Source organism: Python bivittatus, unplaced genomic scaffold (assembly GCF_059951505.1).
Source record: "Python bivittatus isolate LINGU-HERP-01145 unplaced genomic scaffold, Pbiv_v1 ctg000580_np1212, whole genome shotgun sequence".
Lineage (NCBI taxonomy): Eukaryota > Metazoa > Chordata > Lepidosauria > Squamata > Pythonidae > Python > Python bivittatus.
Genome location: NW_028277087.1, coordinates 26,481,769 through 26,508,197, shown reverse-complemented (window position 1 = coordinate 26,508,197; position 26,429 = coordinate 26,481,769). Strand labels below are relative to the sequence as shown.

Below are 26,429 nucleotides of genomic sequence, written 5' to 3'. Positions count from 1 at the left end.
TAATGAAGATATTGACTGGTAGATAGCTTCTGCCTTTTAGGATCAACCATCAATAATAAAGAAACAAGCAGTCAGGAAATATGCCACAGACTAGCACTTGAACTTTGGTGTTGGAGAAGACTCCAGAGAATTCAGTGGACAGCCAAGAAAACAAACAAATGGATCATTGAACAAATCAACCCAGAATTCTCACTTGAGATACAAATGACCAGGCTCAAATTATCCTACTTTGGGCACATTCTGTGAAGACCTAGCTCTCTAGAGAAGGCTTTAATGCTGTGAAGGGTGGAAGGAAAAAGAAGAAGAGGATGACCAGCAGCAAGGTGGATGGACTCAGTTATAGTGGTGATGGATGCACCATTGGAAGACCTAAAAGACAAGCTTGGGGAGCAATCACCATGTAGAAAATCTATCTATGTGGTTGCTAAAAATTGACAACAACTTGATGGGATATAATCAATCAAGCTAGCAATCAAAATAGCAATATACCTATTTAAATCAAAATAATTATTTCTAAATTCATATCTAGATATTTAACTTAGCTCATTTGTCCTGTTTGGGTGACACATAAATGGCTACAGGTCTACAACATTGATTATGGGTGGGCTTCAATTGGGCCATGAGGGCAGTAAATTGTAACAGGTATAGAGGATGAAGCATCATGGTGCCATTTCTCAGGTTTCACACTTCCAAAGATGAAGCCATGTAGAAGATAAAAAGTAAAACATAAGATCAATTTTGAAAGTGAGTATTATAGAGCTGAGGACTTAATCCCCCTCAGCTACAAGTGGGAGGACCGTTATAAGTAAAGAAAAATAATCAAGAGATCCAGCCATGGTTAGCCTATATCATCTCTCATTTGGCCTTAAAAGAATCATAGGAGAAACTTCAACAGGGAACTTTAATTTAGAAAAGCTTTCCCCAATATGGTGCCTTCTGGATGTGTTAGACTGCAGAATCCATAAATCCTGTTGAGCCATCAGTCCCAGGAACCATTTGGCTTGGGGATTATGGGAGTTGCAGGTAAAGGGTGGAAGAAGGGCCTATGCCTAAGAATTTGGTGAGTCATTACTGATAAAGCAGTTAGTAAAGGGAAAGGGGTAGAGATAAGCCCAGCAATTTCATACATTTCTATCTAGAGGTTCTCGGTCAGCATGTCTCCAGAAAGAACTGTGCCTCTAGCTCTAGCTGCCCTTCTTATTGAATAGATATCTGTCACTGTATTCAATCTTTCACTAGCCAAAGATTTCAAAAGTATGCTTTGTCATAATTCAGAAATAGCAGTGCCTCTCTTGCTTTCAGCTAATTAGAGTAAGAGAAGACATCCCTTTGTACTAATTAATCCTAAAATGCAGTCTTCAACTATCTCCTTCTCAAAAAAAACTGTATTAACATGCTTCTAGGATTGCTCCACAGGCCCTGTAACTTCACAAAATGATGAACCACATTTTTGTCTTAGTTATGTTCCTGCTGTGGCTGAATATCATACTTGTCTCTGACAATAGTAGCTTGTTAACTAACATGCTATCAATGAAACAAATCAGTTCAAGCCCTAGACAGGTTGTGAGGAAGCTGGAAATGGGTCTGCTTGGTTTCTCTGCAGGACCTGAATACGACTAAGTAAATGATTGAGCTGAGGGTTTGGGGGAGTTTTTTAGCCTGGTAATGGCAGTTAATCATCAATTTCTGAGATTTAGGAGATGCAGGAAGCAACTTCTGTTTCTGTTACGTTTTACTCTGAATCTGCCTTCTATTCCATGCATCCATTCCTCTCCTGTGATCATTGCCAAGGATTAGAGCTTTCTAGACCCCTTTGCTGCCATCAATGGCTCATCTGGACTTTTGCAGTCTGGATCTGGTAGCTGTTTTTGCCCTAATCCCCATCGGAGTTATTTGCTACTTTGTGGAACAGAAATGGAAGAAAAAGCCATTGATGGTTGCCTAGCAACCAGCAGACACGGCTTACAGTTTAAGAGTCACTGAGAAAAACATAGGCAGGGAATACCAAATATTTACTTCCTTTCTTATAATGCCACCCACGAAAGTAGAAAATCCTTGCTGACTTTAAGCATAACAGTATTATAATTTAACCTCAAGGCTTCCTCACAGATCAGGAATGGTGTGAGATGAAGGATCTGTGACTGGATGTTTTGCTGAGGGCCTTTGTTGAAGGTGTGAGAGGTGAAATGAGGTGGCCCGTGTTATCAACATGCCTGGAAGCTGAAATGCCCTCTGGCCATGCATGATAGCAACCATGCATTAAGTGATAGGCTGAAAGAAGAGCTAAGGGTGAAATGATATATACTGGCAGTGCTTCTTTGTGCAAATGGGAGACCTGAATAATTGGATATCTACACTTGTCTTGGCCCCTCTCACACCAACACGGTTGTGAAGAGATTGGAACAGCAATTATATGGACATTGGGGGCATGGCAGTGAACAGTTCCACTGAAGGGGGCTTGTGGTATTTTGTTATGTTTATCATAAAACAGTTGTTGGGATTGCTATTTTGTTAAAAGTTACAGTGGAGAGAAAGCTTTTTCACAATTTCATTTGTCACATTTAAGTACTGCCAAAGATACTGGCTTATAATTGGCTCAACATTGGAGAAAAAATGTACAGTATCAAGCTAAGCACATTCTGTCTTCACTAAACCACATGGGACTAACAGAAACTTCAGGAACAATTTAGACAAGGAAAGTGTGTGTGTGTGTGTGCGCACGCGCATGTGTGTAAAATGGAAAAGTGTTAAATACCTTTTCCAGCATTGCCATTTGAACCAATATTAGAACTCCTGTGACAGATAGTTTAGTTTTAGTTTAGTTTATGACAGATATTATTTTCAATAACCTAAAGTTAAAAACATCCAAGTATTTTGGCCATCAGTAGATCCAAGCATAAGCATATTACACTATATCCATTTCAGCCTGAATAATTCCTGATTCTTCTCAATTTTACAGCCAAAAATAGAATTAGAGAGCTGAAACAGACTATTTAGGCCATCAAATCCAACCGAGTGTTTAGGCCAGAAACCCAGATTGAAGCATATCCAATAGATGATTGTCTAGCTTCTGACTGAAAGTGGACTTTCCCCATTAGTAAGTCATAATGTTAGTGGCAGAAAATTATTCCAGCATGAATGTACTGTCTCCGTTGCCAATTTGTATCTTACTTCTGTTGCTCCTGTTCCATGTCATTGCAGTCACCCAACTTCAAGATAATGGGTGACAAAGCCTAACACATTTTATAAAGGTTGAGCTGTCCTTAGATAGTAATCTGAATAAGGGGGAAAATAACTATTCTAACACTGGTACAGATGTGGATATCTGTTTTATCCGGGGAAGGGATTTTCACCACTTTCCTCAGTTATAAATTGGTTTCACTGTGAAAAGTTCTGGGATTTTTTTTCCTCTAGCCTTCAACAATAACCTGCTTTCCTATAGTTTAAGACAATCCCTGTTCTGAAAGAAAAGGGTATTGACCTTCTTCTGTGTGACACTGATCTAGAGACTTGAAAACTGATATCCATTTCTGTCAGTCTTACCTTTTTGTAACTGATCCATTTTCTCTGAATCTTTCTTAAAATGGGATGCAGAGAACTGAACATAGGGCCCAAGATGGGTCTGACTAATGCAGAATATGATGGACCTATTACTTCCTGTGATTTGAATGTTACAGGTCTTTTGATGCAACCTAAAATTGCATTTGCTTTTTTGGTGCTATGTCACACAGCTGAGTCATACGCAGTGGGTTATCAAAAACAGTTTTAATTCACACATGCAAATACCATCTGCAGTGATGTCTTTTTATTTTCACATCTGTTTTTAAGGCACCATCAATAAAAACACTTTTTTATTTCATCTCTTTCTCGAGTTAGCCAAGTCCCCACCATCAACTTATAGGGATGATTTATTACACATCTGCCCCTTGAACTCCACTGCCAAACTCCTGTTAGGTCTCCCTGATTGGTCTGTCAGGAAATGAACGGATTTATTTTTCAAGTTGTTAAGAATTGGTTCCAAACTGCCTATGGTATTAAAAATATATTTAGGGTTTTTTTTCCTTCTAAATTGAATCACATGAGTTGGTGGGGAGGAATCAGGATTGAAACCCTAGCATCTGGGGGAGAGTTTTTCTAACTCTTTCCTTCATTGCAGAAATGATTCACATAGAAACATCCTCTCTGAAATTGCTATTACTTGGGGGAAAAGTTTCCACTGACACTACAATATATCCTTGTTTTAGTTCTCCTTTAGCTTGGTAGAGATTACTCACTGTGTGAGATAAAGTCTCCCTTAAAGCCAAGAAACTTGATTTTATTCTCTGTGACGGTGTTTCAGGAATTGGAAGAGTGCATCACATCTCATCTCAGTTATCTTTTCTCAAGGTTACACATACACAGATTCTTCAATGTCTCTTCACAGGGATTAGATTCTAGTTCCTTGATCATCTTTGTTGCCTGTTTCTAAACTACTAATTTCTTTGAATCCATAATAAAACTGTGGTACCTAGAATTACAAAAAGTACTGATGGTAAGGGGTCAAGCCAAATAGAGTGGAATGATTATTTCCTGTGATTTGGAAATTATACTTAGGTTGATACAGCCTAAAATTGCATTTGTTTTCTTTGCAACCACATCACACTGCTGGCTTATATTTAGTTTGCAATAAACTACAATTCCAAGATCTTTTTCATAAGTACTATTACCAAGCCAGGTGCCTGACAGCTCTGTAATTTGCTGGATTTTTCTCCTATTTGGATAGGGATAATATTTCTCCCTCCAGTCATCTAGCACTTCACCCAGAATTTCTGAAAGGTAATAAGTAAGAACTTGGATAGAATATCACCTAACTCCTTCAATACACTACAGTGCAATTAATTTGGTCTAAGAGATTTAAGCTCATCCAAAGTACAAAGTTATTCTCTGATCATCTTTGCATCAGTCACAGGCTTCAATTGTGCCCTGTCATCTTCTTCACAATTTCCAGGTGAAGCAATGTTCTTATTATCTGGCAGCATTTTGCCTTCTTCAGTAAGCAGCTGGTATACTGATTTTTTCCTTTCTTTTTCTTTTGACAATACTATTTTTTTTGTTATTCTTAGTAAACTTTGTAGCCTCAGCTCCTTTTGAGCTTTTAATTTCCTGGCACCAGCTCTACAATTTTACACTTCCCATCTATACTCTTCCTTGTAACCTGGTCAGCAACACAAGTCAGGAATTTCCCAGAATAACTGTGCTTGCCAGAAGAGAATATTTGAAAGAGAGAAAACCGTCAACAAATGTTGTAACTTCCTTTTCCTAGAAGAAAAGGTGATACAGGGGAAAGGTAGTCAGTTCATTCAAGATGATTGCCTCTGCTGGATAGACATCTCCAAAGTAGGTGATGTTAAAGGTAGGCAATTACTGGCCAGAGATTGTTACCTATAATGTAGATAAATTTACAGATAAAATGCAGAAAATTAAACAAGAAGCCTACTTTGACTTGATTTGGCTATTTCTGTACAAGTAATATGTAGGTAAACGATAGCAAATGATGAAAGATTCTGTATTTAGGGGTATTTGCTGGGAGAATAGGCGAATGCAATAAAAATTCACAACTATTTGTTATAGTCCTGCAGTTACAGACTCCATAGACCTTGTCCTTTCATAAAGTTAGATTTGTTTTCTTGGTTCCATCAACAAATCAGCTTTTTGTGAGTGTGTATGTGAGGATCCTTAAATAATCTCACATTTATTGTGACACAAAGAGGAAGCTTTCTTCCTTTCTGCTTGATTGATGAATGCTGCTAGGGCCCATAGAATCAACTCAGCTATGTGATTTTTCAGGGAAGGACTGAAATAATTTAATTCGTGGCTTAACAATAGTCTTTGGTTCCTAATTTAATGGAATCTACAGCTTCTAATTATGTTGAAGCCCCTTCATCAGATATTGCCATAAAAAAAAAAGGCTGTTCCAAACAATCTAACTTGCATCTTCTAAAAAGAAGAGGAAATTGAACATATGAGAACTTTTCAGACATTATTCTGATTGAATTGCCATGGAGGAAAAGCTCATGCTTGTTAATTTGTTCTACCCTGCTCCATAGGTTATGTGTGTATGTGTTTTAGAGAATCTGACAAAGACTGAATGAATATAAACTATACATGCATGTTTGTTCACACAGCTGCAGCCCTTGAATAGGCAAAATCTTTAACTATAAAAGGTAAACACTGATTTCAATCTTTCTGTACTGTGCATTCAGACAGTACAGAAAGTGCTGTGTAGAATTTATGAATGAGCAGAAGAATGAAAGAAGCATTACTTGGGTGGAGAGTGATCATTATGAGAGGTTTCACCAATTGTCCTAAGAGTGGGCACTGAAAACATTAACCAAGGGCACTTTCATACCACCACCATTTCATTTCCCAAGTCTTCAGATGCAGCAGAAAGCTATATATGATTCACTTCTGCTGATCTGAAATGCTGAGAACAAGGGACAAAGTTCCCAAGCCACTGCAATTTCTTTAGAAGCAAAATCCATCTCAAAGAGCAGGAATGTGGGGCAAAGGAAGGAAGGAAGGAAGGAAGGAAGGAAGGAAGGAAGGAAGGAAGGAAGGAAGGAAGTGTAAGGTTCATGGCTACCCAGAAAACTTGAAATCAATCAACAGCACAAAATAAGAGACTTCAAGCAGGGACTTCTCTAAGCAGCTTTTTATTTGGCCAAGCAAAACTCTGGGTGCTCACACCATGCACTAGGAGAGAGCAGGGTGGCACACCCTTGGAGACAAAACCACAGCCTTTTATAGTATTTTTAAAAAGGCAGATCTTAGTACCATTATAATGAAGATGAGTTTTACAACCAGTCAAAGAAACTTTAGCAGAATACATTATTCCCCGCCCTTGTTTGCTTACATTAATTTAAAGGAGTTCCCCCTAACTCTTATACCTTGTCAGTCCCTGCAGACCCTTGTTCTGGGTCCTCCCTCCTTATCAGGCCTCAGACTTAGTCTCTTCGGGAGGAGTTTTCCCTATCATCTGAGTTAGCTCCTCTGTGGTTAGTTGCTTCCTCTTGCAATTTCGCTAAGTGCTGTTAGTATTGAAGCTTGGCTATGAAGAACTTTGCGCATGCTCTAAAGCTATGAAGTTAACATTGCCAATTTAGTTATTGATCCCTTCAGAAGGAAGGGGTTCTTCCATGCCAAGGAAAAGGCAGAAATTAACAAAGCATTAATAAGTTTCGCCTTACTCTTTTTGTTTGCTTGCTTGCAGCACTGACAAGCTAGCATTTCCCTTACAGGACCAGAAGTTCAGGACTTAGGAGGTGTGGTAATACTTCCTTCCAGGGAGAAATGGAGCCTTACCATCTCAATCACTAACAAAAGGGGGGAAAGTAGTATCTCAGCAATTTCAATTACTCTAAGCCAATGTTCTCCCAACATTGCTGACATTATGGGAACACAGAAGTCTGGAGCTGCTTTCAGACTGGTTCAGAATCCTTCTGTGGAAATACCCTTAAAAGGCCTGTTATGGTGGAATCCTAATAAATAGGAGTCAGAAATCTTTCTCGCTTAATCTCATCTATGGCAATCCCATCTTCCGGGACAAAATCATCCTGTGAGAAGACTAGACTTGTGAGAAAGTATTTTAAAAATAATAGCAATCGACAGCTCTTCATCATAATGAGTATAAAACACTGCAAGGGTCTTCTAGGGCAGGAATTCATTCACAGTCAATTTGTTATATTCGCTTAGAAGATGAGGAACAACTTCAGATGTGACAGAGAATCAGCTTGTCCAGTATCTATGTATGATTATTTTTTTGGATGTTGCAGGAGAAGCATGAATTGTGTGGGAATCTGTATACTGTAGTGCTTCCTGGAATTTGCCATATTTAAAGCCTTTCTGGGAATTCTCTAGAAAGCATTGTCTACAGCAAGCAGCTATGTTGTGGTGGTACAATATTTAAGTAGGAAAGAAATAATAATAATAATAATAATAATAATAATAATAATAATAATAGGACACCAGTGCAGCTAAATAAGAAATGTGTTTTTGCCCTTACCCCAATCATTCTGTCCTTGAACATACAACATTGGCTATTGCATGCATGCCATAGTATACAGAGCAGTAGTACTTATAAAACCACTTGTACACAGCAATACAGGCAGGAAGCATTCTGCCATAAAGCAAAAGTGCTCTTTAAAATGCAATAAAACACAATACATAGGATTGGTAAGTCTTTGTGCTGTCATCAAGGACATCAGTCAATGTGGCCAGGGTGTATCAAGTAGCATTTTAAGGCCTGTGGTGATATCTGAGCTATATAGCTACTTGATTTTTTCGAGTGGGTTAGTAAAAAAATCTGAATGTATAAAGGAAAGGCCAAGGATCAATGTTTCAGTGATGTCAGTTGTAATCATGCAGTGATAGGAGTAAGAAAATCAGACATTCCACTTTGCTGTGGCCATATCTCCTCAAACAAAGCTTGTTGATACTATGGACTTTTTTTTCTTTTTGCTTTTTCAGGCACTTCAATTGCTGTGTACAAACAATGGATTCCAAACACAAATTTTGAAAATGCTTCTAACTGGGATCAAAATCGAGTTCCATGTGCCAAGGATGTCATCCTTTTTGGAAGTAGTAAGGTGCTTAATTTTTTAATCAAAACCAAAATTTACAACAGTCAGTCTTTCAGGAATGTGGTCTTTACACGTCTTTATTTCTTCCAGATTGTATCAGTTTTTGTCCAGGCATCCCACTCCTTGACAGGCATGGTAAGTATACTCATTATTGTGACATGTACAAATAGGGTAATACGTAAATGCATTGCATACCTAAAATTGTACTGCAGGTGGATGAGGGATTATTTTTGTGTCATTTCTATTTATGTTGTATCAGTGCAAGTATTGCTGCCTTTTAGAGTAATAAAGAAAAACAAGCCGAAACAATGGTTTCTGCAGGTATGGTCAGAAAAGTCCAGATGGTAGTCAAACTGTGATTGAAGAAAGCATAGTCAAAGCTCGGCATGCACTTGAAATACAGGCAGAGTTTCGATCACACCATCGTGGCTGCCATCTGGACTTTTTGACCATGCCTTGTGGACACCCCTGAGTCCAAAATCAATCACTTCTCTTGATGACCTTGACTTGTGTTCCTTAGAAAGAGATACTTGAAAAGGTACTCGTTCATACCCACCCTCCAAGAACCATGGTTCAATGGGCCAATTAAAATAATCCTATTCAGGTTTGATATGTTTCTCTAGTAGTTCAGTAGGATACCATATTTTAAAATATGCATTCCAAGATAATGTGCAACAACCTGAAACTGCTTCTGACATGAATTCATTTCTTAAGTAACTGTTTTGAGTTGATTCTGTTGTAAAATGCTTGTAGGTTGCAGAGAATTCTGCATGTGTTTGGGGATACTCTAGAGAATTAAAGCAGAGATTTGAGGCCTCATGGTTTACAGTTTTAAGTTAGTAAAGTTAAGTAAACTCTCCAAATTAATCACAACTCATGGCAGCTACATGGATGCATCCATATTGTTTTCTTGGCAACAACAAGGAATTGGTCTGAACTGCCTTATTTTAGGGCTTTTTTAGATTATTATTTCCTTGTATAACCAACAGCCTTCAGATTTCCATTCAATTGCTAACCAGATCCAACTCCGCTTAGATTGTTAAATCAATTTAGTTGAGCCTTGCCATTTGTTTTGTCTTTAAGTCAGTACCCTGTCCTTTTATTTTTGTGCAAGAGCAACTTGCTTCTGCTTAGTGACAAATGTCAGGGTTGCCAGTGCTTACTTAGGATTCTTGTAAAACAATGTTGGTCAACACTGCTGGATTCAAATATATCTCAGTATTAGCCAGAATTGAATTCAGGATTTGCAAGCCTTCCATGTCTGAAGATGTACATATCGCCATCCCAGTTCAGAAGGAGGACCTGGAGACTGATAGCACTTTTATGACAGACAGTTTATTTGGGCATGTATGTAGGCATAACGTGAGGATTCACGGATTCTCACAATCAATACTCCATGTAATTCTTGTTCTCCATCTGTTTCAAGGGGAACCACAATGTCATCAAATTTCTTGTAGCAAAAAAGTCAGCTCTTTACCTCCTTTTCAAACCTATTTTCAGAACAGATGGCTTAAATCTATGGACAAGGTTTGCCCTCTCCACTTGGTCTAGTAGGATAAAAGATTGAGTCATCTTTCCTCTATAAGTTATGATTTCTTGAGACTAGTCTAACCTCTGCGGAAAAACCACTTTCCTTTGTCGTATCTTAAGATGTATTTGCTCAGGAAATCTGGACAAATATTTTTGCTAACAGAAATCAGAGTCAAAATGCAATTCTGACTCTACCAACATCTTGATCAATTCACAAGCCCAAGAAATTATTTTATTGAGCCAGTTCCTGAGATACTCATACCAAATATTTAATGTCTTCTGGATTGTTTGAATAAATATGGTTGTATATTTATTCTCTACAGTGCTCCTGTCATTACATGCTTCCCTTTCCCACAAAGTATGAGCTATTCTTGGAGCAGTACTTTTGTGTTAACTTTTCTTTGTGTAGGGTTGTGTACATGAGTGTGTGTGTGTGGGGGGGGGTGAGTGCTGCAGATTTATGACATCTCTGTAATATTTATAAGTATATATTAAAACCTGCAAGTACAAAATCTGAAATAGGCAACTTGTGGCAATCCCAGTGTTGCTGAACTACAACTCCCAGCCTCTCTACCACTGCTCATACATGCTGGGGCTTCTGCGAATTAGTTCAGCATCACCTGGAGTACCACAGGTTCTCTGCTCCTATAGTTATACCACATAGATTCCGCACCAAAAGGTACCTTCAGCTTTGGGCCTCCTGATTGTTTTTCTTTGTTTTCCTTTACAATACCAGTTGCTATTCCTCAGTTATTCATACCTCTTTTTCTCTCAGCCAGAGTATTATTCTTTCCAAGTTATGATGGGTCTCTTATTCAGAAACAAAGAGTTGCCAAGAAACTGGCAACTAACCATTAGCTCCAATTGATGGAATCCTATGAACCTTCTGAACTGTTGACTAGCAATCAACCAAAGAAAGGAATGGAGCAGCACCTATAAAGCTAGAACTGTCTGCTCTCTTTTCTATCTGTACATACTCTTAAGAAACTTAAAACATTCAATATGAACAATCCTACATTTGGAAAGAGGCAGGCTATGTAACTGAGTACCTCCCTCCACTTGTGTTTTCTTGTTAATGCATTTCTGCTTCTTCCAAATGCTTGAGCTTCTAAGAATGGGTTGTGCCCTAAAGTGACCCTTTCCCTCTAATAGTTTCATCTCACTATTGCACACTTGGGCATTCTTAAAGCATTTAATAGGCTAGTCAACATGTGCAAGTGAAACAAAATTATTTTGAAGCACACAGCCCTTAGTTGCTGCTGTAAACAATGATTCTGTCAAAATATCTGCTTTTTCATTTACCCCCCTCAAACAGCATTCATCCTAGGAACCTGAGGTTGCTACGGTGATTTGATTTCCCAGGGAGTGAGTTATCAACCATTAAATAGCTACATTCAAAACTGCATAATGCAACAATATGCAGTTGTCTTTTTCCATATGACTATGTCTACTTGCTTCGATTGTCAGTGGAGGCACTAGCTCCAGCCCCTGTCACCACTGGAAGGAGCAGGACAAGGCCTTTTTAGCTGCAACCCTCAGCCTGTGTAACCTGCTGATGCTCAGTTGTTTTCTACTCTTCATTGTTATGTTGGCATCTTATATACTCTAGGCTGTTTCAAACACATATATTGCTACTCTTTTTGATGGCTTGGTTTTCTTTCTTCTTTTGTGATTTCATAATACGTCTATTCATTTTGTAGTGAGTCTTTTCTTGAAGTTTTAATGAAATTTTAATTAATAATCTTGTTGCTTTGGAACCTTTTTCATTATCTGCTTTGAGAGTCCTTAAATGGTCAAAATTTGGAATGCAAATGTTTTAATTAAAAAAGTAAAATTTGGAATATGAAAAGTCTTGGAAGTTGTTCAGTGTCAAAAGATGGAATAAAATTTGATTATGTGCCATCAAGTTGTTTTCAACTCCTAGCAACCACATAGGTAGGTTTTCTCCATGACAATCTATCCCTAACCTGTTCTTTCAAAATTATATCATAGCAATAGAAGAATATATAGAATTTAATGTAATCTGTAATTTGCCATTTGCAAACTATGATCTGATCACCCAACAGATCCTTCAGTAAGATTTCCAGGAACTAAGAAGGGCTTAATCACATTTCTATTGCTTTCTTGTAATACTTACCTAGTTTATTTGTTTCCTTATATTTATTTTCTACTTCTTATCTGTTAGAGCAGTATATATGGTTCCCTTATCAGAGGATATCTGAAGGAGGGGGTTGTGAGGGAATGTATCTACGAGGAGGAGAGTGATGTGGGAGAACAAGGCTATCAGGAAGGAGGGGGTGCATTCCAGGAGGGGGCAGGAGGCAAGAGTGTCCATAAGGTGTAAGCAAATAAAGGAACTGGACTGGACTGGACTGGACTGTTTCATCGTTGTTCTTGGGCCGGGCCTGACATCAGTCTTGCCAAACTCATACTCCCAAGAGAAGAGAAGAAATTTGAGCATGGCTACGGATCCTCAGGGAGCACCGTTAACTCCACAGCATCTAGCAGCAGCCTTACTACAGCACCAGCAGCAGGAAAATGCCTTATAAGCCATGGTGATGCAGTTAGCACAACAGTTCGAGCAAAATGCCCAACAAGCCATAGCTGGACCACCAGTGCTCTTGCATTCTCATGGAAGCTTACCGGAAAAATATGGAGGAGTCATCAGGGAACTCAGAGGGAAGCACCACACCTGCGCTTTCATCTCTACCACCTCTGCCCAATTCCTCTGAGGACTTGAAGGGGGAGTCTGACTTTGAAAGGGGGGGGGATGTGATGGAATGTATCTACGAGGAGGAGAGTGAGGTGGGAGATCAAGGCTATCAGGAGGGAGGGGGTGCTTTCCAGGAGGGGAGAGGAGGCAAAAGGCAACAACACAGTCCGCAGGGGAAGCGTGAGAAGAGTAAGAGATTCAGGATAGCCACTCCCTGGAATCTCATAGGGTAGATCCACTAGTTGCTGTAGTATAGATTTAGTTTGGCAAGATTCTGTCTATAAGGTGTAAGCAAATAAAGGAACTATACTCGACTGGACTGTTTCATTGTTGTTCTTGGGCTGGGCCTGACAGGAGTAAAAAAATTCAAGATGGCAGCCACAACCATGTGATTGAAGCCCTGCCTCTTTTTATGTACAGGCACATATAAAAAAAGGGCTGGGGCATTAATTTCATGGTTTTGGTTGCCATCTTGAGTTTTTAACACCCACACCCCGTGGCCAGGACAGTTAACTCTAGCCCTATCCCAAACTTTGTATGGGCAGTTAATTCTGATTCTTTAAAGCAGTGTTTCTCAACCTCAGCGACTTTAAGATGGGTGGACTTCAAAGCTGGCTGGGGAATTCTGGGAGTTGAAGTCCACCCATCTTAAAGTCACTGAGGTTGAGAAAAACTGGTTTACAGTATGGGGTCTGTCGGAGGAATACCACAGTACTTTTTGGCTGGGACAAAAAAGCACCCCCAAAGCAAGATTGGTTCATTCCTTAGAATGCTTTCTCTCAGGCATTTCTTTTTAAAGGAAAGAAACTGTGGCTAAAATCCAGAAACAATACATACCATAGTATACTGTAGGTGTAGCATCTTACAAGAGTCTTCCCTGTCTGGTTTCCCACAGAGATAAGAAAGAATCATTGGCATTCTAGTCCATAGCCTAAGGAGTGTATCAGATGAACAAGGCTATCTTAGAAAAAGTAGGTTATGGGTTGGTGGATGTGCAAATTCTGCAATGGAAAAGTACATCCAGAGAAACATTTTCATGCATTCCAGTTGTGAAAATTACTATGTGAGGGATGGAGCAGTGTCTCTCTGTTCCTAGTCCACTAGACAATGCTTTGGGTCCCCCCCCACTTTCCAAATATCTGCTCCCTGGCAGTAAGCATCTGAGCCAAGCACTGCGGAAGGGGGTTTAAAAGAAATGGGTGTTGGGGAAAAGCATCCAGTTTCTTCTAGTTAATATGGTTGGTGTTTAGTGTATCTTCTTGCCTCTTTTCTTTATTTATGTTGCAGGTTTCTTTTCATTTTCTAAGGGTCATGCATGAGTTTTATCTGTCCAAATAACCCATATAATTTTATTTGTGATAATTTATTCAAGCTATTTAAACTGCTAATTACTTGACTGTTTAATAGGACAACATGCTGTGTTTAACTGGTCTATAAGCATCCACATGAGAATTGTTGTACTTCACTGTGTATAATTATTTTACACTTGTAGTATTTTAGGAGAAAGGCTATATAGAGGTAAAATGGTGGGATGTTAAAGCTAAACCAGTCATGTTTCTGCATATTATGCTATACTTTTTTAAAAAATAATGTAAATAATGAAAAAAATACAAATAACTGATTATTATACCAGGACAAGGTTTTTCAACTGCCCCTCTTCTTCAGTATTCTGATTTTTCCTTGAAGTACATATTATTGTTATTATTATGCAGCAGAGTATCCCATCATTCTAGCAATAGTTCACCAGGGAAGAAGTGTAGGAAAGGGAGGATCAGCATTTGCTGCTCTTCTTGTTTATTTTTCTTCAAAACAAATAATATGTCCATTTTGTTCAATGCAAGGGAATATACTTAGTGAGTTAGGTAGATAGAAAGATGTGTTTGTTTAGAAGACTTTGACCATAAAGTTTCTCATGCCCTTTTTCTAATCCTCAGAATTTCCTCTTTTGGTCCTCCTAATATTGGAATTTCTCACAGTGGGAAAGGCCTACTTCTGCCTAATAAAAGGGCTAATCCAATATAATCTCAGCCAAGGCTGTGCCTCTGATGAGGGAGAAGAAAACTCATGTATCCTAGGGACAGCTCCCAGGAGCCATGGTATTACTTAGTATTTAGTAGTATTCTCCAAAAGCCTCTGCAGTTCTCAGATGCATCTTTCCATATATATAGTTCCCCAAATGACCTTAAAATCCAAACAATGGAAGATATTCTTGAATGAAAAAGCCATTTTAATAATGTTTCCCCTGGCTATAGAAAGACATCACTAGCAAACTTTCCCAAAGTCCAATTTGATATCCTATTAATGTTCAGCAAACATTTTATTCTTTTGAATCTTTTAATCTTTTTTTGTATACATTTTATTAAAAGTTTTAAAGAGAAGATAAAAACTAACAAAAACTAATACAGAATAAAGAAAAAAATGAAAGAAAGAGAAAGAGAAAAGGACAAAAGTGCGGAAAGAAAAGATAAAAGGAAATAGAGAAAGCTTCCGATTTCCTTTGCAGGAAATACAAGTATGATTACAAAGTAACTCTTACTCTATAGTTACCACAAAAAAAGCTCACTTTTTTCCCTAATATCTATTTTTTTTCTAATCATCAAAACCACAAGTCACGAGTGCTTTTTTTTCTGTTTCATCCAAAAAGTCTATAAGGGGTTTCCAGTCAGCCATAAATGTAGATGTTTCTTTTCTTTAAACAAGAAAGTCAATTTAACCATCTCTGCAAATCCCATCACCTTCACCAAACATTCCCCTGTTGTGGGTAGTGTTGAGCCTTTCCACTTTTGAACATATAATAATCTCACTGCAGTTGTCATATATAAAAACAAAGTTCCATGTCTTTTTTCTAGATGTCTGTCCATTAGTTCCAAAAGAAAAGCATCAATTGTATATTAGTCTTTAAAATCTTCTGAATTAATGTACAGGTAGTCCCGAGGTTAAGAACACCTGGGTTACAGACAACCCATAGTTGAGGACAGAGCTTATTGTAGCAAAATTCGAGTTAAGTACACAATAATTGAAGTTAAATACACAATGATTTGAGTTCATTACACAGTACTACTTATACTGTATTATACAATAATACTGTTCCAGCTTACATACAAATTTGACTTAAGGACAGTTCTTGGGAATGGAACTCATTCTTAAACCGGGGACTACCTGTATGTATTTGCATCCAAATTTTTTTGGTTTTTTTACAGGTCCACCAGACATGATACAATGTCCCTTCATGTTGTTAACATTTCCAGCATAATATTCGAGGTACCTTTATATATTCTAGACAATTTCTCTGGTGAGAAATACCAAGTGTACATCATTTTATAAAAAATCTCTTTAAGACTAGAACATAATGTAAATTTCAATCCTTTCAACCACATATTTTCCCATTGATCCATTTGTATATTATAACCAAAGTTTTTAGCCCATTTTATCATACATTCTTTCATTTGTTCTTCTTTTGTCTCAAGTTTCAACCAAAGTTTATACATTTTAGCAATAACATGTTCATCATTTGTACATAATTCTGTTTCAAATTCAGTCTTACATCGTTCAAAACCGTAAAATCTTTTATCCACTTTAAACCTTTCTGACAATTGTACGTAAGAAAACCATTGACAAGTATATCCTTCTGTTATCAAATCTTCTCTTGATTTTATTTTACATTCCCCTTGAGAAAATTCTAGTATATCACAATAAGTTAATCATTTATGTTTACTTATAATTTCTTGTGTATAAAAGACTTCTTGTGCTGAGAGCCACAAAGGTGTTTTTGGGCACAACCTAGATTAGTATTTATTCTATATTCTCAAAATGGCATGCCTGACAATGATTTTTAAAATCTACATTAACCTTAGCTTTGTCATACCATAGATATCAATGCCAGATTAAGAATAAATGATTATGTGCAACAGCGATATTACTATGAGTGTTTTAACTCTGTGAAATGTATTACTTTAGCTTTCTGTATTTATTGATTATTTCTATAATGCTTTATTATCCAAATCTCTGCTTTGGAATGATTATTTTGTTCTTACAGTTCCTTTCTTTACATAATTCTTCTAGCCTGCTGCTTGATTAATTTTTGTTTAACTGAAGCTGAGGTTTTTTATAAAATTTATTTTGTGTATTGGTCAAAAAGCTATTTTTATTGGGTAACTTAATGAATGAAGCTATTGATCTTATCAATGATGCCATAATACCAATCAAATTCTTTTAGAGAAAGACAAAGTTTATCCTACACTGGGTTTCCAGTGACACGTTTCCAGTGCCTGTTTATTCAAGTGGTCTGGTGTTGAATTATTTAAGCTACTGAAAGCAGAATCAGCAGGAAAAGGAGTGGTTGAGAAGTAGTCCAGAGTTTAAGATTTATAGGTTAAATATAAGTAGTAAGTTCAAAAGACTGGGAAACAAAGGATGACCTTGGGAATAATAAAGGTCAACAGATTAGGATGTCAATTACAAGGCTCAAGTTCATGGCTAAAAGGATACAAAACAAGGTTGTTGCATATATTATTCCTGTATCTGACTACTCCTAGACAGAGGCTTTTATGATGTTCTCAACCAAATCCAGCTACTACTAATTATCCTGAATTAGTTGACAGGTTACATGGAAAGAACTTCTGACTCTTAAGTAGAACATTTGTCCCACAAGGCCCTTTCTTGAAGCCTGGTGATCCTATCGCTTTGCTGTTTGACAATCAACCTGATGCCACCTTTGTTCTCAAGTGTATGAATGGCATGTAATTTCCTCAAGATCATTATCCAGAGTCAGAGGGTCATGGGAGTGGGAGTCTTTCCATGGAGTATAGAGACAAAAGGATTCCTATTTGTATTTGGCAGCAGGCAAAGGAAGCAGGCAATGGGGGTGGGGGCAGAACGACATGAACAAGAGGCCACTAAGCAACACTGACCTGCAGGCTGGAGGTTCCCATATCAAACCTCCTGGTCACATTGGTGAAGGTTAGAGTACAATCTAGATTTTTTTTTTTGGTGGTGGTGGTGGTGGTGGTAAACAACAGACAACAAGAGTACAGTATCTTTTTTACATACTAAAGCAACAGAATTGTGAATGCCTGGGCTGCTCTAACTCCTGCCCTCATCACTTCAGGATACAGACTGCCCATACCCTTTCACACTCATCACTTCCAAGTAATGGCATCAGCTCTTCTTCTTCCCATCATCTGCCATGAACTTGCTGCCTCTAGTTGCCCATCTGTCCCAAGCCATACCAACCTATCTAACTTCTCTGTTACCCAAACTATATCAACATGCATGTGTGGTCCATCTGTCTACCAACTTTTGATATCACTAGGCAGAATGGTGTGTGTGCGTGCGCGCGTGTGTGTCTATCCACCTATCCATTTGATTGCTATGGGATGTGATAAAGCCCCAGCCCAAAAAGGTTATGTACCCCTGATTTTAGAGTTAAAGGGAGTATGAAATAGGGATTACTGTTTACTCTTATCTTATTTTTGCTTTGATGTTGCTTCAAACTGTTCATAACCTGTTTGATCAGAAGAGGCAGTTTGACTAAAACAGACTATAGCTTAACTGTGGAATTTATAGTTTCTGTGAGAAAAAAATGAGGTCCAGTTTTGATCTTCTCCAAGAAAGTCTGGGAAAGATTGTAGCTGAAGTTCTATTAAAACCTAGTTTTTCCATCAGGCCTTGGGAATGGATGTGTCACAATGCTATTCCCTCTTATAGTTTGTGGTTTTATCTTTATGGAGTTTTTGTATGGTTCCTCTGCAGAAAAATATAATTTGATTTTTTTTGGGGGGGGGTATGTATATGATTACCCCTATTTACAGAATAAGACATCTAAGCTGCTCTGAGTCTGGAGTGGCTCCAGTGGCATATAAGCCCAATAAACAAACAAAAACCAAACAACTTCCCATAGTGTCATCAGTATTGAGCAGGATAGAACAATTATCTGATTCCTATAGTTGCTAAATAATATGGGCATTCATATTAAATCTTTCTCCAACTCATTTTAACTCATAAGAACTGCCTTCATTTGGTGCAGTTGATTTCTTGAACTAAAACTGTTAAATATGAAAATTTAGGATTTATTCCTTCATCAAATTTTGCTAAATGTTCTAGAGTGCTAGAGTTTTAAATCAAAGTAGTACATTTTTGTTGAACTCTCTTTAGCATTGTGTTGAATGAAACTACACAGTGGGTTGACACATTGAACTAAGACATCATTCATCATTTACAAGATATAATGACTGGATTCACAGAATAGGCTAAGGCACAAATGAGGAAAGTGACACAAAGAAGCACAGTGGGTAAACCCAACTGTAATTGTGAAGGATGTGGCTCCTCAAAGCAACCTCCTATGTGTGCCTTTCTGAAATGTTGCTTCTGTTGGCTAATCAACCCCTCTCTTCAATTATGAATAAATTAGAGGAAAATATGTATTTGGTCTTGGTTCACGGCTGAGGTGATGCTGACTGCTGATAGAGCATTTACTAGAACATTTGGGATCATGAGATAAAGGAGAAAAGAAGCTTACAGGTAGTCCTCACCTAACAAACACAATTGGTACTGGCAACTCCATCACTAAGTGCCACTGTTGCTAAGCAGAAAATCACGTTGACTACAATGGGCTTACGACGTCACTTCCCATTCAGTTGTTAAGTGAATTACTGTGGTCATTAAGTGAGACATCACGTGACCACAACTTGCAATTTTACTTCCATGTTATTCATTAACTCTGCTTCTCAGAAGCTGGTTGTGAAGCACACAAATGGTAATCATGTGACCGTGGGACGCTGCAATAGATATACATGTGAGGACTAGTTGCAAAGCTATATTTTACAATGTCATAACTTTGAATGGTCACTAAATGAAGCAGTTGATAATTGAGGACTACCTGTATTTTTAAAAAGTTACTTAAGTGTTGCCTGTGTATTTAGAATGTGGAGCTTCTTTCCCATATCTGTCCCACTTACAGCCTCCCTCTTTAATTTATTCTAAGTTCAGTGACTAGCATCTTGCGAAATTGGTCTTTCATGTCATCACTGCTATATATGGTGGCAATGAGATAGAAAACAAGTAAGAATGATTGATACTGAGGAAGATGCAGAAGGTGCATATGTTTTATTCTTAGCTTCCTAATTGGTATGAGAAGAATGCACATGCTTCAGGATTTCTGTGGCTGAAAGAGAGGTTGATCTTGAAATGCCAACCACACTGCAGAGGACCTGGTCCACGTAATTGAAATGCTTTACGCTACTCCTAAGATGAGTAGAATGCTTCTCTTGGCTTTTAAAATAGGGCAGACACTGGTTTCAAAAGCAGAGTTAAGATGGACCATAGGATCCATTTGTGCTGAGTTAATCATGACGTTCAGTGGAAGGAGCTTTAAGGTAGGATGAAGGAATATTTATTCACTTGTTTGTACAATTTATTACCTACTTTCCATCATTATAAATAAGAAAAGAATAGGAGGTCAATGGGATAAAAACAAAACTAAATCAAAAACTAAATCAAATTATGACAGGTTAAAACTATTTCTAAGATAGCAGGAAAAACAACTACAGCAGCAGCAGCAAACAAAAGATTCAGCAGCAGAAACTCAATAAAAATCATGGATGAATAAATGAGCTTTCAGCTGGTGCCAAAAAGCTACAAAATTCAGCACGAACTATAATTGAACAGGAAAGTGGATTTTTCACTGGGTCATGTCTCAGATTTCTTCATCATGATACAAATTCGTATCAGGAAGCATCCAAACTAGGTTTTAATGACTGGGTGGGGTCATAAGGAATTTCTTTTCTTCAAATCAATTAAAACATTACAAAAAAGAAAGATAGGATAACAGTCAAGTTACAGATTAGGAGTTGCAATAATTTTGCACAAAATTATAGCAATGAAAATAGCAGTAAAGCAGTGAAGTTCTAAAAAATAATACCAAAATGGTTTTTAACATGCCTAGAAGTATGAAAAAGCTTTCATTCGGCAACAAAAAACCTAAAATGGTGCTAAGCAGATTTCTTTGAGCAGGATTCCACAGACAGGGCACCACTATCAGAAAGCCCATTTTTTCATGATCACTGTTTCCTTCATTACACAGTGACTCTGATTAACTTCTTAGGGTTTAAGTAGGTAAAAATGAAAGGAGACACTTCTTCAGGTAAACTGGCTCCAAAGAGTTCAGGGCTACCATATCTGGACTACAAGAATAGATAGCAATGAAAACTTTTGCAGCCCAGGTATGGTAGCCATATTATCAGATGCCCACACTTTGAATTAGGCCCTAAAGGACTTTTAGGAAAGCACAAATATAAAGAAACTGAAACAGACAACCCAGTTAGCAGTGTAGCTCTTCAAGGTTGAATTAACTGAAGTTTCTGAACTTTTTTCCAAAGGCAGTCCTATGTTTGCTGCATGTAGTAGTCCAAATACAGTGTGAGCAGAGTGGAAATTATTGTTGTAAGGCCATCTTTGACTAGGGGGAAGGAGGCCACTTGGATTTCTAGTGAATTCCTTAATCCAAAAATATTCCCCAAACTGATCATTTAGAGAAAGTGCAATAAGAGGAAAACCACTTAACCACTTAACCAGGCAGGCAAACTATTCATCAACATTATCTCGGGGGGGGGGGGCTTCTGGATGGAGAAAATGGCAGACTGACACATCTCCAAAAATCAGGGATGATGCTGAAGTGGTGAACTGTGACCAGCTGGTGAGCCTGGACCAGTCGAGCTTCTCCAGATTGCCCACATGTGCTTCAGAAGGCAGCTCCTTGTGAGGAAGCCTGCAGAGACCCTGCAGGTGACTCAGGAGTAAGAGTGCCAAAAGCTGAGGAAGAAAGATTGTGCTTGCAGCCTCAGTGGAGCCTGTAATGGACACTGGGTCTGACTAACTCTGCTTTCTAAAACACATTTGCATTATAATTATTTAAAAGCTACAGAGATCTTCAGAGCAGCAGAGTAATTAGACCTCCTCGAGAGTGTTCCTACAATCCAGGGCATGAATAAGGGGAAACGGAAAGAAATAAGTACAAGGATTTTAAAATAATCTACAGCAAAAAGCTTGCTAAGAGTTTGGACTATGAAAATTTAAAATGGATTAAGGTATTGGCTGAATTTAGTTTTTGTTCATTTTAAAGTATTTTCAAATTAATTAAACAAATTAATTAAACAAATTAAATAAATAGTATAGACCTTTGTGGGAAAGAGGACTGTTTGGATTCTCCAAGAGAAATGATTGATCAATTTTTCTAAACAAAAAGTCAAGAGACTGTCATCAAAGTGCATAGACTGTAGAACGTGTCAAATTGGACTTATGAGTTAAGAATATAGAAAAAGGGAAAAGAAAAAAAAGAGAAAAAGTTTTCCCTTCTGGCTGTTGTTTTCCCTTGTTAGACAAGTTAAGAGAGAGGGAGAGAGAGATGGCTATTATCAGTGAAGCTGCGAAAGAAGAGAGGAGAGGATCACTAACACAGCAAACACCAGGAAAAGGCATTACACCAGGGATGCTGCAAAGGATATTTGAGGCATGGGGAAGAATATTATAAAGTCAGTGACACTTTACTGGCTGAAAGATTTGAAAATATGGAAGAGAAATTGAATAAAAAACTGGAACAATCTGCAATACAAATGATTGGTGGAGTTAAACAAATCAAGGAAAAAATAGAAATCCCAGAAAATGAGATGGAAATAGCAACCAGAGAAATGAATAAAGATCTGGACATGGCATTATCAGAATTAAGAGAGAAAGAAATTCATCTGAGATTGAGTGTAATTTCGGAACAACCTGGGGAAGGCATTAAGGAGAGAGCTGCTGAAGTTTTAACAGAGTTTATGGAATGGGAAGAGGAAGATGAGGGTACAGAAGCAGACAGGGTGTGCAGAATTAACACAAAACATGTAAAGATAAAAAATGGTTTAAGAGATATAGCTGTGCACTCTGTTAGGAAGACAACAAAAGATCAAGTTATGCAACAATATTCAACACCAAGTTAATTTTGCGTGAAGAAACATTTATTAGATAATTGCCTATGAGGAAAGAATACAAAATAGACTTCTTTGATCAGGGATAAAATGATAAGTACTTTTATAAAAGATTGAAAACCCTTGATGGACTTTTTCCTGAAAACAGTTAAAAATGACATGGGTGATTTTTGTTTTTGTTTATTAAAAAGGGTTGAATATGGGGAGAGGGGAACTATACAGTATATGAAATTTTAAAGGTGGAGGGGAGAGAATAAGCTTGTTTGTAACTGCTGTAAAGAAGATTGGAAGCCGCTTCTTTTTCTAATATATTTTTCTTTTCTTTTTTCTTTCCTGCACTTTTTCTTTCATCTTTTTTCTTAACTTTCTGTTTTATATTTTTTCATGTTACTTTTATTCATGAAATTCTTTTAAATAATATATATACACGCACGTGTACACACACACACACACACACACATTATCTCTGCCTGGTCTGCATGAGTGTTAGTTTAAAAGTCCTCATCCAGTCTACTTCTCTGTCCAAGGTAGAAGCTAACCCACCAAAAATCCAGGTTGTAGATTGTATAGGATATAGATGTACAGTTACACTGACTGTAGGTTGGTAGCATATTGGCCCCCAAAGTAGCTCCTTCAAAACAGGCATAATGTTAGTAGTAGACTGTCTTGGCACCAGTTTAACCATGGCATCCTGCCCTAGCTGCAGCCATCTCAAAGGTAGCCCCACATAAGATGTCCCAACTCATGTGAATATTTTCACGTAGTAAGTGCTAAACTATGGAGCCAGTTTGACGTATTGGTTAAGGCACCAGGCTAGAAACCAGGATACTGTGAGAGTTCTAGTCCTGCCTTAGGGATGAAAACTGGCTGAGTGACCTTGGGCCAGCCCTTCTCTCTCAGCCCTAGGAAGAAGAAGGCAATGCAAACCACTTCCAAAATCTTGCCAAGAAAACTGCAGGGACTTGTCCAGGCAGTCACCAGGAGTCAACACTGACTCAAAGGCGTGCATGCGTGCACACACACACACACACACACACACACAGAGTGCTGAACTGGTGATGGCAAGGGACCACAAGGTTAATTCAAACTTACAGTTTTTGTTTCTTTGATTGCAGAGATCATTCAGGGTACAGACTAATTAGGAGCCTTGTTTCTACATTGCCTAGCAACTGCATGGAGTTAAAGGAGTCTGAGCTGGGCATCTTGTGTGCATTAAAGAAAAAGCCAGGCATGTTCTGTACAATTTCTTTTCATACACTGTGGGTGTGGGTGTGTGTATGTGTCTGTGAATGAGTGTGCCTATGGTGTTGCTTTCAAGCCTATTCCAATCTGAAAACAATTACATTGCTTTGGATTTCTTTGGTCTGTTTTATTTCTATACTATGTAAAAGATGTTCTTTGAATAGATGTAAAACAGGTTTAATTAATTAAATGCAGTGTCTTTATGCAGACACTCTTCTAATAAGAATTCAGATTTGTACGTTAACTGTATAGCAAAAGAGCAAATGAATGCTGAGGAGTCAATGAACTCTTCTGCTCATGTGCAGTACAGGAGAAATTAGCAGGGCACAAAGCATCCTGGATAAAATATAATGCAGAGAGATTCCTGTAGGAACACTGGAAAAGGAGAAAGGTGCTTCTAGGACTCTACTTAAATAAACAGTCTTGTGTTTCAGTGTAAGTTTCCAATCCAGTTGGGAGGACAATTTTCATGAGGATTCCTTCCCATCTAGTAGAGGTTTGTCCAGAAATTGTGCTTTGTCCAGAGACTGCAATCAGCTCAGCTCAACTCGGAGATTGGCAGCCCATCTTCCTGAGCCAGCATCCTGGAAGTGATGCTTCCTGGTTGTTAGCTTGGAAACTAACATGAATGTGACAACTCTACACCCACGCATGAAAATTTCACTGTTTCTGTTTCTTTTCCTTTGGGAGGAAAAAGCAACTTTCTTTCTATCCGACTGAATGCTGGCTGCATGTCTGTGCCTACGTAGTCCCCAGTACTCAAGTTCAGTTTTGATGGCCTGTCTCTTTCTCAATGTTTGAAAATGCCGAAGAAGAATTCTCTACAGCACTAACCTGAATGTTAGGGTCAGGATGAAAATGAGGATTTTAGGGTATGCATGGAGAAGCCCCAGTTTAGTAACCAGTTTGGAAGTCAGCAGCCTGTGTCCTCTCCAGTCATACAGTTACTGGAATTGGTGGTGGAGGGGAGGACCTGCACTTCCAGAGTCTGATGAAGGGGAGTCTCTGTGCCATGGAAGAGGCCCATATCTCCTCCTCTAGGGAGCAACCACAGTTCATCTACCTCTCTTCTGCTCCTCCCTGATGTGCAATCACACCAATAACATTTGTACCAGTTTATAAAGTAGTTTTTAAATTATACAGCTTGTCATGTGGCAAAAACGGACACTATCATTGTAAGGGTATTGTAATGCTTGTCTGTATGAAAGGTGGGATGTGTTGCTGTCATTGCTTTCTTCCAAGTGGAGAGGAAAAAAGAAACGGCGTTCATATAAATAGAGGATATTTCTGCTCTAAAGCCTTCCTCCTCCAAGCTTGATCAATATGTCATTTAGCAATAGTAGTGCTCCCAGGAAAATGAACATCAGTTTCACTATTGGTAATAGTCTAGTGGCAAGAAGATTGCTATATCAGGCTGAGTAAAAATAAATGAGAGTAAACATTTCTAGGAGCACTTTTTGTGAAACTGCAGAATTTTTTCACTGGCATTCAGGGCAATGCAAAGAAAAGCAAGAGTCTTTGCAGAAAAATTAAACAGAGGCACAATTGGCACACTTATGTAGCATTCATCTGTGGCTAGATTCATGTCAGCCATATATATAAAAAACAGAGTGCTTTGAATTGCAGGACTCAGGCATGATTGAGGAATACAGAAGACGGTATGATTTCGGTACAGTGATGTGGTACATTTTAATCTACAGTATGAGTTAATCATAACTACACACACACACACACACACAGAGCCCTGTATAGCATTCTACCAAATTTATTGGAACTAGTATGCATGCTGTGTGCAGAGTTACTATGTATAGCCTCCATTAAACATAATGATGTTTACTGCCAACTGCATAGGTTGCATTTGTGAAATGTGCTGCTTTTTAACAAAATATTTTTGTCAATGAAGTTTTACCATATAAAAGACTTGCCCGTCCAAGACAGAGGAAAAACTAACCAGCTTCCCTGCTTAATTATTTTCCTTATCCACTGATTTTCTCCATGCTAATGGGAGAAGGAACAAAAATAAAATTTGAAAGTCTTGTTATAGGTACCCTGCATTCATCTTTCACACCTACAACCTGTCAGCCAGGTGATTTTTGAATTCAGGTTTAGGGCTCTTAAGGAGTCCATGTGTGTGATCTGTTGGTCGGGTAACTTAATTGATTATGTGCCATCAAGTCAGTGTCGACTCTCAGCAACCACATAGATTTTCTTCATGACGACCTGTCCCTGACCTGGTCCTTCAGGTCTTGCCATAGTGCACCCATCGCCATTGTAACTGAGTCCATCTACCTTGCTGCTAGTTGTCCTCTTCTCTTTCTTTCCACCTTTCCAGCATTAGAACCTTCTCCAGAGAGCATCTTCACA

At 38.2% G+C, this 26,429-nt stretch overlaps 1 protein-coding gene across 1 annotated transcript in view; it reads left to right on the top strand.

Annotated features, from left to right (window-relative positions):
- Window positions 1-26,429, top strand: part of AMN (amnion associated transmembrane protein) — a 95,066-nt gene that overhangs the window by 2,231 nt on the left and 66,406 nt on the right. The window contains exons 2-3 of the mRNA XM_088149800.1: window positions 8,506-8,624; window positions 8,709-8,753. Coding sequence (XP_088005926.1) covers window positions 8,506-8,624; window positions 8,709-8,753 — 164 coding nt within the window. The remainder of the gene's footprint in view (window positions 1-8,505; window positions 8,625-8,708; window positions 8,754-26,429) is intronic.